The sequence below is a fragment of the Eptatretus burgeri genome, chromosome 2 (assembly GCF_056783735.1).
Source record: "Eptatretus burgeri isolate ZD-2024b chromosome 2, Ebu_testis_v1, whole genome shotgun sequence".
NCBI classification, from domain to species: Eukaryota; Metazoa; Chordata; class Myxini; order Myxiniformes; family Myxinidae; genus Eptatretus; species Eptatretus burgeri.
Window position 1 is genome coordinate 149,386,290 of NC_140962.1, and position 11,834 is coordinate 149,398,123.

The 11,834-nt window shown below is 42.8% G+C and overlaps 3 protein-coding genes and 1 long non-coding RNA gene across 6 annotated transcripts in view; 2 read left to right on the plus strand and 2 right to left on the minus strand.

The window, feature by feature from the left end:
• Positions 1 to 11,662, minus strand: part of LOC147033525 (E3 ubiquitin-protein ligase TRIM8-like) — a 28,983-nt gene extending 17,321 nt beyond the window's left edge. For all 3 annotated transcript variants that reach the window (XM_085855733.1, XM_085855731.1, XM_085855732.1), the window contains exons 1-3: positions 11,639 to 11,662; positions 8,522 to 9,184; positions 2,163 to 2,258 (exon numbers count right to left, since the gene is read on the minus strand). In XM_085855733.1, coding sequence (XP_085711859.1) covers positions 2,163 to 2,258; positions 8,522 to 9,184; positions 11,639 to 11,659 — 780 coding nt within the window. In that variant the 5' untranslated portion in view covers positions 11,660 to 11,662. The remainder of the gene's footprint in view (positions 1 to 2,162; positions 2,259 to 8,521; positions 9,185 to 11,638) is intronic.
• LOC147033509 (E3 ubiquitin-protein ligase TRIM7-like) overlaps positions 1 to 11,834 on the minus strand; it is a 1,095,521-nt gene that overhangs the window by 688,870 nt on the left and 394,817 nt on the right. The gene's annotated exons all lie outside the window — the stretch shown is intronic.
• The window catches only part of LOC147033524 (E3 ubiquitin/ISG15 ligase TRIM25-like), a 272,640-nt gene that overhangs the window by 56,499 nt on the left and 204,307 nt on the right, over positions 1 to 11,834 (plus strand). The window lies entirely within an intron of this gene.
• Positions 5,185 to 6,139, plus strand: LOC147033526 (uncharacterized). The gene is made up of 3 exons (XR_015051574.1): positions 5,185 to 5,723; positions 5,772 to 5,876; positions 5,976 to 6,139. It is a non-coding gene; the product is annotated as an uncharacterized LOC147033526 (long non-coding RNA).

Sequence of the window (11,834 nt, forward strand, 5' to 3'; positions counted from 1 at the left end):
TGAAGCAAGATGGAGATTCAATTAAAGAAAAGACGAAGCGAAAATGGAAAACAGTTAAACATGATGCACATTTATTCCGCGGCACACGGAGAGCACAGATATACAGCCAAACAGAATGCACATATATCAAATGCTACAAAAGAAACAATGATGCAGAGATACTACCGACTACGCGAGCACACGGCAACACTTACACAGTTATACTTTACAGACGGCGCCACCAACACATTTACTCAAAAGCAAAAGAAAAGGCCACCCTCAAGGACAAGGGGGCAGACGGGGCCTGTGGGCCAATATTTGCGCGGGACCTGAAGGAGCGGTCAGGTCCGCGAGACCGGATGGGTCCGACCCGCGTCTTCGTGATGAGCCGCAAATGTGGCAGCGCGGCGGTGCCCCGTCTTCGTGCTCCTTCACGGGTTTCGTTGGCACCGCTTGGAGTGGGGTGGGAACGGGGCCCCCTTTTCACACTATCTCAGCGCGGGGGGAAAAAGGGGTGGGGAATTGTTGATGCTCTGGGGAAAGAGTATAGCTGGCTTGCTTGGGTCCCGTGACGAGCGATTCCACCGCGACCTCATCGCCGACCGCCGTCTTCCTTGCCTCGGACCCGAGCTCCTCGGACTCTTCCCCCAATTCTCCTCAGCCGACTGCCGAAAACCACCGGGACGCCCTCGCCTCCCGACTCCACTCCGCTCTTCCAAACTGACTCTGCCTTTTCTGCCACTCTCCGCTCTTCCAAAACTGACTCTGCCCCAAAACTCTCTTCGCTTTTCTGCCACTCTCCGCTCTTCCAAACTGACTCTGCCCAGATTTGCCTTGCACTCGGCGCTTTATAGGCCAGCAGGAGAAATTTGCAAATTTCCATATGCAATATGCCATATGCAAATTTCCGGATCAGAATGAGCTCGGGGGCGGAGCCACGCTCGCCCATTGGACGGAGAAAAAGGGGCGTGAATCTCCCCTGATCCTAGAATTTGCATATCTCGATTCCACACAGACGCGCCTGGAGGCGGGGCGAAACCGCCCCGCGCTTGCTGATTGGACGGATCAGAAGTAGGCGTGTGGCATTCTTGATCCAAATTCTCCTCGCAAAGGCCGCATTTTGCACTCGCGGCTCGGCGCGTATCTTGTACGAGCCCAGGACAGCCCGACGCTCGGTGCTCACAGGTGGTGCGGGAATGGCCGCAGAAGGAGAGAGGTGAAGGTGGTGGAGGGTTTATGGTGGTGGTTTATGGCCATGGTGCCGTTCGGAATGGCGGTGATGCGATGTTTGCGGGAGCGAGTTGTGAAGGTAAAGATCGTGGCTGTTGGCGTTGTTGTTGTGTGATGGTTGGAGCGTGGTTGGTTCAAAATAAAGATAGAACAGAAAAACGGCTCTCTCAAAGTGTCGCAGCCTGGATGGATCACATAAATTCCCTCTAAACAACGGGTTTGGGGCTAACTACACATGTACTTACAGAGATATCTCGCCTGAACGACCTGAATGGTGGTTTGTGAATTTCCACAACCGTAACAATATTATATATACATATATATATATATATATATATATATATATATATATATATATATATATATATATATATATATATATATATATATATATATATATATATATATATATATTACAGGAGGTATTCTTTTGAGACAGAAGTGATAATATTGACAAAGGTTCCAACAAAGGTAAACAAATGACGTACACCCTCACTTAGGTGTTGGCTCCTAATCATCAGAGTAGGGTGATAAAGTAAGATTGCAGTGGGAAGGGGAGGGGTGGGGGGGTTGGGTTGGGGAAGGGCGGAAATATTTTCTCACACATGATCTGTCCATGGATACTCTGAAAACGGAAAAACTTGTGGTAGGAACACATTGGCGAAGTCAGTGGCTCAGACATACATGCACAAACATGTATACATATGATGTACCATCGTCGGATTGTTTATTTTTGTAATTCATTTCCTAATTAATTGTTGCCTGCTTCATTTTGTTTGTAGAGTTAGTTAAGTCACTTCAAAAAATTTGTTATCGTACATCTCTTCACAAAACAATCATGACTTGTTCGAAGAGAAAAAGAATGGCATGACCGAGCTCCTCCCTCAGGTGCATTCCCTTTTTATAATGGGGAAAGGGGTGGGGATGTAAACCCATTCCTTGGCGATTCCCACCTCTGTTTGCTCTTCCTCTTCCTGAACCTGCTGTAGTTGAGCTGCAACATTCTCCATTGACTGTGATATATCAGGACACTTTGCAGCCAAAACACCCTGCACACAATAAAGAAACAGAAGTGAACAATTGTGAACCTCTTTGGTGGAATAAAGAGGAACATCCTGCACAAAATTATATAAATATATACATTTGTGAGAAAAAGCACAGTGAAGATGATGGGAATTTGTTTAAAATTTTATAATAATCTCTTTTCTTTAACTCTACAGCTGTGTGAGAAAAAGTGCCAGAATGACATGAACTGCTAAAACTGTTTATCAACTGTCTTGAAGGTAGATGGCTGTTGAGGTTGCCATGATTACATCACCATCCCTTCAATTAATTATACAACTATGTGAGGTCGCTGAACTGAGATTACAAAATGTCATCACACCAACTTGGTATGAAGGTAAAGATAGATATATTTTGTAATTTCAATAAATTGTTAAATGAAAACCTAAAATGTCTAACTACAAACATCAAAACATTTTCATGATGTGATGTTCATGTAATTTTTATACTGCACGCTACTTTGTTACAAAGAGACCAACAAGCCGGTAGGCGATGAGGGATTCGCTTGGATCGAAGCGCTGGTTACGATGCCTTTCATTCTGACTGATCCACTGACGAAGATTCATTGCCAAGATGTATTGGTTCACATGCAATTGTTCCTCTGCCTGGCAAGATTTTTCCTATTGCGTATTTTCCCAGCTGGCACTCCTCATAAAAAATGATGGAAAATAGACACCCTATTTTTGAAGGACTACCATTTGAAAAATAATCGGTTTGCTGGTTTGGGCTGTGGAGCCTCACGTGGCAGACACACACACACACACACACACACACACACACACACACACACACACACACACACACACACACACACACACACACACACACACACACACACACACACACACACACACCCCAATAAACTTCTCTCAATGCTCTTGTTTGACCACATCTCCTGAGCCACACAATATTTTTCATAAGCCATGCCCAATTTCCAGCCACGCCCACTTTCCTACACCACTCCCACTTTAAATAGTAAATAATTGGAGGTGGTTTGTGGGTCGTGGAATCGTTTTCGGTAAATAAATAAATAATTGAAGGTGGTGTGTGGATCGTGGAATCGTTTAGGGAAAATAAATAAATAATTGGAGGTGGAGTGTGGGTCGTGGATTTGTTTATGGTAAATAAATAAATAACACTGAACAACAAAAATTTTTTACTGGAGATGTGTAAAGTGATTTAGACTAATTTGGGTACGCTGATTTCAAAAATCATAACCGTTTTGCTGTATCACGTCAGGATTTTCAGTAACAGAAATATTCCCATTGCCTAGAAGTCAGGATTTCAATGAAATTTACAAAAATTCATTTATTTCATCATGAATGCTTAAAAATTATATAAATTACAGAAAAACTCCACTAGAATGTAATTAAAAATGCTTTAGGCATTTGGCTTTGCGTTTGTGCTGCTCTGTGTCAGTTTCACGATGCAGGAACCAGCAGAAATCGCCCATCATGTTCGGGTTGTGCCGCCCTTGGTAACGCGTCTCCATGAGTGAAATCTCTTGGTGGAATCGCTCGCCGTGCTCGTCCGAGACTGCTCCCAAGTTGTCAGGGAAGAAGTTCAGGTGCTGGTGTAGGAAATGGATTTTCAGGGACATCCTGGAGCCAAGTTTCCTGAAGGACTCCAGCAGCTGCTGCACTATTTCTTCATAGTTGTCCGCGCGCTCGTTCCCCAAGAAGTTGTCCGTCACAGCTTTGAAGCTCCTCCACGCTGCCAGCTCTTTGGGGTTTAGAGTTGTCGGAAAAGTTTCGTCCTTCATAATCTGTCGGATTTGCGGTCCAACAAAGAAACCAGCCTTGATCTTGGCCTCCGACAAGGTGTTGCCAAACTTTTCCTTGAGGTATAAAAACCCACGCCCATTCAGATCCATTGCCCGTACAAAACTTTTCATCAAGCCGAGCTTTATGTGGAGTGGTGGAAGGAAAACCTTGGCTGGGTCAACAAGGGCGACATGCTTCATGTTGTGTCGACCAGGTACATGCTCTTTTCGCTCTTCCCAATCTTTCTTCGTCCAGTGATTCTTGTCGTCTCTGCTATCCCAGAGACAAAGGAAGCACATGTATTTCGTGTAGCCTGACTGCAGCCCTAACAACAGCGCCACCACTTTCAAGTCTCCGCAGATGTGCCAGTTGAAGTCATTGTACTTGATGGAATCAAGCAGCTGCCGCATAGTCTCATAGGTCTCTGTCATGCCGAACGCGTGAGCCAGTGGGACTGATGGTTTCTCGTTGCCATTGTGGGGCAAAACAGCCTTCAAGCTGTTCTTCCCTAGTCGATGAAGAGGCGCCAGTCTGCAGGATCGTGATCACACCCAAGTTCTTTCAACAGACCGTTGATGTCACTGCAGAATGTCATCGTGTCTTCCATCTCAAAGAACTCAGCCATGTCTCTGTGACGTGCTCTGAACAAGGATATCTTGGTGTTAGGTTCAAGTAGATTCCACTGCTGCAGCCTTGATCCAAGCAGCTCTGCCTTCGCCTTTGACAGCGAGAGATCTCTTACAAGATCATTTAAGTCTCCCTGGTTCAGAAGGTGTGATTCTTGAGTGTGGGTCTCAAAAGGTTCATCATCACCATCCTCTTCACCACTGCTTACAGCTATGTTCTGATCAGCTGGAGGTGTTGGAACGGGGTTCTCGTCATCATGAGGCACAGGTTTACGAGCAGAGATGCAGTCAGCGTACTTGATGTGACCTTTATTCTTCTTGTTGAAGCCGGCGATGCTTGTGCAGCAGAAATAACAATCATCATGATGATTCTGCGGCTCACGCCATATCATGGGCACTGCAAATGGCATGCTCGCGCGCTTGCCCACCAACCACTGAGTCAAGGTTGTGTGACAGCTTGTGCAGCAGATGTGTGGTGCCCAGCTCTGTTCTTGGTCCCCCACCTTACACCCGAAATAGTGAAAGTAGGCGGCCTTCATTTTCACTGCTGTAGATATACTTCGCTGTTGATCTTTTTTGGTATACCGACCACAGACATAACAGAAGTTGTCAGGATGATTGGTACAGGAACGCCTACTCATCTTTATCTGAAAGAAAGAAATATAACACAAGTTAACAACAATTGTACGAAATAGACATGTTAAAGACATATGTAAATTTCATTGAAATCCTGACTTCTAGGCAATGGGAATATTTCTGTTCCTGAAAATCCTGACGTGATACAGCAAAACGGTTATGATTTTTGAAATCAGCGTACCCAAATTAGTCTTGATCACTTTTTTTGAAATTTGTTGTTCAGTGTAATTTAAGGTGGTGTGTGGATCGTGGAATCGTTTCCGGTAAATAAATAAATAATTGGAGGTAGTGTGTGGGTCGTGGAATCGTTTACGGTAAATAAATAAATAAGATGGTGTGTGGGTGGGGAATCGTTTTTGGTAAATAAATAATTGGAGGTGGTGTGTGGGTGGGGAATCATTTACAGTAAATAAATAAATAATTGGAGGTGATATGTCGGGAGAATCCGAAAGGGTTAATAAATAAATAATTGGAGGTGGTGTGTGGGTGGTGGAATCGTTTTCGGCAAATAAATAAATAATTAAAGGTGGTGTGTGGATCGTGGAATCGTTTATGGTAAATAAATAAATAAATAAATAAGGTGGTGTGCGAGTCATGGAATCGTTTTCGGTAAATAAATAAATAATTTGAGGTGGTTTGTCAGGATCGTGGAATCGTTTATGGTAAATAAATAAATAAGGTGGTGTGCGAGTCGTGGAATCGTTTTCGGTAAATAAATAAATAATTGGAGGTGGTGTGTCAGGAGGAGAATCTGAAATGGTAAATAAATAAATAATTGGAGGTGGTGTGTGGGTGGTTTGGTTTGGTTTATCGGTTTGCTGGTTTGTGCTGTGGAGCCTCGCATTGCAGACACACACACACACACACACACACACACACACACACACACACACACACACACACACACACACACACACACACACACACACACATGATAAACTTCTCTCAATGCTCTTATTTGACCACACCTCCAGAGCCACACAATATTTTTCATAAGCCACGCCCACTTTCTTACGTCACTCCCACTTTCCTACGCCACTCACACTTTTCATCAACCAAGTCCACTTTCCCTAAGCTCCGCCCACTTTCCTAAGCCCCTCAAAAAATGACGGTGAATTGACACCCGATTTTGAAGGACTACCATTTGAAAAATAAAACCTCAATCAAAAATCGGCTCGAATAAAAATTTTCTAAATATCTCGAAGTGTTTAATTCCGAAGTCTCGCTTCTCGAGATTCAAAACTGAAGGACAAGTATTGAAAATACTGTACGCGGTTTTTCGGCCGCTGCACAGCAACGGGTGGTTGCTAGGCAATGAAATTCAAATGCGCACATTCCCAACAAATCCTGCACATGTTGGCAAATTTTCATCGAAATTGGTTTGCTGGTTTGTGCTGTGGAGCCTCGCATTGCAGAGACAGACAGACAGACAGACAGACAGACACACACACACACGGAAAACCCGACAATAAGGGATATCTAGCATATATAGCGAATCCAATTAAACCCAAGGGATTTTTCAGATTGAGAAGAAGATGATGAACCCCTTGATTGGGGTCTGCGTGAAAGATGGATCACCTGTTACCTGGATTTGAATACCTTTGTGGCTTGTCCAAGATGTGATACACAAGGTCTTGTAATATACCTTAAAGACCAGGAAATGTGTTGAGTTTATAAGAAATTTTGTCAAAATGAATTATTCTCCTTTCATATGCAGAACATGACTGCAGGAAGTCTCATTTCCTGCAGTTGAATCTGTGTTACTGATGCAGTGCCCTCAAAGTCAGAGCATTAATTTGTCATCTGCTCAGGGTGCTGGCGATCTTAATTTGTAATCATACAAACTCATTGATGAATCTCCCTGCCCACAAACTCATTCATGAATCTACCTGCCGACAAAATCATTGATGAATCTCCCTGCCTACAAACTCATTGATGAATCTCCCTGCCCACAAACTCATTCATGAATCTCCCTGCCTACAAACTCATTGATGAATCTCCCTGCAAACTCATTCATGAATCTCCCTGCCTACAAACTCATTGATGAATCTCCCTGCACGAAAACTCATTGATGAATCTCGCTGCCGACAAACTCATTGATGAATCTCCCTGCCTACAAACTCATTCAAGAATCTCCCTGCCAACAAACTCATTGATGAATCTCCTTGCATCCAAACTCATTGATGAATCTCACTGACTGCAAACTCATTTATGAATCTCCCTGCCTGCAAATTCATTGATGAATCTCTCTGCCAACAAACTCATTGATGAATCTCTCTGCCTTCAAACTCAATGATGAATCTCTCTGCCTTCAAACTCAATGATGAATCTCCCTGCCTGCAAACTCAATGATGAATCTCTCTGCCTTCAAACTCAATGATGAATCTCTCTGCCTTCAAACTCAATGATGAATCTCTCTGCCTTCAAACTCAATGATGAATCTCTCTGCCTACAAACTCATTGATGAATCTCCCTGCCTACAAATTCATTGTGAATCTCCCTGCCTACAAACTTATTCATGAATCTCCCTGCCTACAAATTAATTGATGAATCTCCATGCCTTCAAACTCATTGAGGAATCTCCCTGAGGACAAACTCATTGATGAATCTCCCTGACGAAAAACTCATTGTGTGTGAACTTTCCTTACAGGAAGTTGTTTTGCATTGATTTGAAAAAACATATGGCAGTTCTTTCTGACAGTTTTATAATGTCGTTGCAGAACATGACATGAGTTTCCTGCATCCTTGTGCTTTATCAAAACACACATTTTCACATTTATGAAAACTCCGTGATGATTCATCTTTATTTAGCCTTCATTGGTGTTCAAGTTAGAAGACAAAGTAGTTCAGGGCTGTGAGCTTTCTTCCTTCTTCCAAAACAAACTTCTTTCGGAAGGCTCTGAACCATGATCACATGAATGTAAAATAAACAATTTCACCTTTTTATCAGTTGGTGACCTGAAAAGCTTATTCATTCCATTCACGGTTTGGACAGGTGAATGATCAACAACATCACATGATAAATAATTCTGAGGAGATGCTCATTTGCAGAAATCTCATGTTTGTGAGGAATATTCCATGACCACACCATCACAAATGGATAAGTGCTGATCGGCAAGTTACAACAAAAAAAAAAAATCAGGCCCATACACAAGCCTCCTCCATATTAAAAAAAATAATGGATACAATAAAAACAATAACCTTTTTTTTTACCGATTTACTCACCTTTAGTTCAGTATGAGCAATCTCCACAGCAACAATGTTGTGGTTCTGATGTTGTTCACCAATGCACATGGCGCACATCAAGCTCCCATCATCCTTACAATAGAGTAAGATTGGCTTTTCATGATCAATGCATCTTAATTCCTCAATCTTAACTCCTGGACCCACCAGTTTGTGCCCTTTCTGTTGATGAGGCTTCAGGTGTTGCACACAGCAGAGGATCTCACAAGGTACACACCTCTTGGCTGCCTCTCTATTACAAACCTCACAGTAACTATCAGTGCCCCCTGATTTCACTCGTTCCTTAACTTTCACACCACCATGTTTTGCATCTCGGACCTCAACCCTCAACCCAACCTCTCTCTTTTTCAACTGAATCTTTTCTACTAAGTTAGCAACGGTCACATTCTTCTTGAGTTTTGGTTTTTGTGGAAAAACCTCACGGCAATTTGGACAAACACAGCCTGTGTCTTCTCCCCTGCTCTTCCAAGATGTCTCGATACACACAAGGCAAAACGAGTGGCCGCATGGCAAAGCAGTCGGCTCATTGTAGAGTTCAAAGCACACTGGGCATGTGAGTTCATCCAAACTATCTCCAATGTCAGAGGAAGAAGAAGCCATCTCCTTGGGGTCAGAAAAGAGTGTGAAGCAGAGTCGAATTGAAGCCTAAAAATAGAGAGTGAAAATTAGAAAAACTTGTAGGAATGAAAGACCAAGCATACAGTATTTAAAACATAAAGAACAATTAGGTTTGAAACAATCATTCGGGATATTACTTGAAAAACTATAAACTGAAGAAGAAGCCAATCAGAAGGTGCACCCAAAATGCATCCCAAACACAGGTAACAGAACAAGCACCAGGTTTCTGATGACAATGTACTTGTGTCGACCAACACAGAAACAGAGATTACAATGTGATTTCATGAGTACATCATCTGATCTGATCTATCACTGAATGAGAGTTTGAATAAAACAAAGCTCTAAAGTCTAAAGCATTGGCTCTTAACCTGGGGGTCACCCCCCCCACCTCCCAGGGGGGCATGAGTAATTTCCAGAGGGAGCAAGAGAAAAAAGTAGGAATTTCTCGAATTATTTTTGGAATTCTCTTTACAAGTGTTTGCATAATATCGCGATGAACATAAAAAAACAAAAGTATCGCCTTTAATAATCTTCGTTTTCTATTCGCAACTTGACCTACCATTTTCTGTATTGAAATTAATTTTAAAATTTAACATTTATTTGAATTAAATATTAAAATTTATATTTTGTTTTAATTTTATCAAAAAAATTTTTTTTCACAGATATGCAGTACTCATTTCAAACTAAATCATTCGCAATGAGTGCAAAAAAGCGGAAGTATCTTGACGAATATATTCTATTTGGATTTGCGACCCTCCAAAAGGGTGACACACAGGTACCCTAGTGTGCAATATGCTACAAGACTTTGAGCAATGATGGCATGCGGCCCACATGCTTGGAATGCCACTTGAAGACAATGCATCGTGCTCATCGTGCATTTGTGAGTTATAGTGCAGACAGGAACGGACGGACGGACAGACAGACAGACAGACAGACAGACAGACAGACAGACAGACAGACAGACAGACAGACAGACAGACAGACAGACAGACAGACAGACAGACAGACAGACAGACAGACAGACAGACAGACAGACAGACAGAGACAGACAGATGGACGGACGGACGACAGGTATCACATTATACATATATATCGGGCGTATAAAAAAATAGTGTGGTAGATAAAGAAAAAATAACTTGCACCAAAAACTCGAACATTTTCACGCTCACGCTCACGCTGACGCTCACGCCGGGGGTATCGCTATAGCTCTCTGTTCTTCGAACAGGCGAGCTAAAAATGATGACAAAAGGCAATAAGTGCTGAGATGATAATAATCCAATAATAAATCTGAACATGATCTCACAAATGGAGTGAGATTTGTGTACCAGAGAGAGCACTACGAACCTTTGGTCCCTCTGTGGTTACAGCATGGCTGAAGATGGCACTCAGGAACATGACAGGAGAGGATGTGTGTGCACATTAAACAGATTAAAGGAAGGACGATGTAATCCAAAAGGTTTGACGATCAATGATATTGACAGGATGTGTTGCTCACCATGTTGGATTATCAACAGGAAACACTCGCTTTTCATGGGACGAGAGAATAACAAAAGAGAGGGACTGTAGATAACAGTTGAACTGCTGGGAGTAAATAAACATGGATGAAGATTATTGTAAAATGGACTCATGAAGATCAGGGTTCAGTAAGAAACACATTTGCTTTCTGCACAAGATGGAAATTCATTGAAGAGCGAGGTGAAAAGGATAGAGGGACAACATACTGATGAAGGGACAACATTTGGACACAAACAAAGGGAATGAACAAACAGAAAAAGTGGAAGATAGGTGGTGAGGAAACACATTAACCTGTAATTAATGGGGTTAGATTAAGGGTTGATGCTGGGATGGTGGGGGGAGAAAAGATTGAGGTCAGGGTTGGGGATGACATGCTTTGAGTTTCTGCGAGTATATGTTGTAAGAAGATCATTGAAAAGCAGGTTCTTTGTACTGTTACAGTCACCAGACCATCCCAGTTGCCCAGTTCAAATCCCACGACTAATGTCAAAACAACCACGATGGTCACACATTTAAAAGACCACCTGCCAGATCTTCACGTCCGAGTCCACATTACCATGAAGGTGGGGGTCTCTAAGTCGAGTGAGCTTCGCACTGATAGACGATCAGATGACAGACTTTTTCAGGGTCGAGTGAGCCTGAGTCATGTGACATGATCTTATCGAGCATCAATCTGCCTTCAACAGGATTTGTTAAACCACCAGATGAACCAATCAGAAGAAACAGAATCAACCATAGACCAAGTCAATTTATACATGAACTGAAAATGCACTGGATGGGAGGTTGGGGGGGCTTGGGAGGGGGGTGACATGAGTTTGAGGCAGAGTATGCATGTACAGGCAGCATTGACAATGCAACACAAAAATTATCCAAGCCCATGAAACCTCATCGGCTTTACAGCGAAATTGAAACCATTCATATCACAAGTATTTTACAAAAAGAATCAACAAGAACGAATGATGGAACCTTCCAGGGCAAGGTTTGCATGGTCCGGTTCCCGAGGTCTTTGCAGCTCTCACTCATCTGAGTCTGATCTGTCTCCACAGCACAGGCCACCCAGCAAGGGTCAGATTGCATGTGAATCATCTGCAGGACCAGCAAGCAGAAGATTCCATTTGATGATGGACCAGCAAGAAGAGGATGCCAATCCACCAAAGATCAA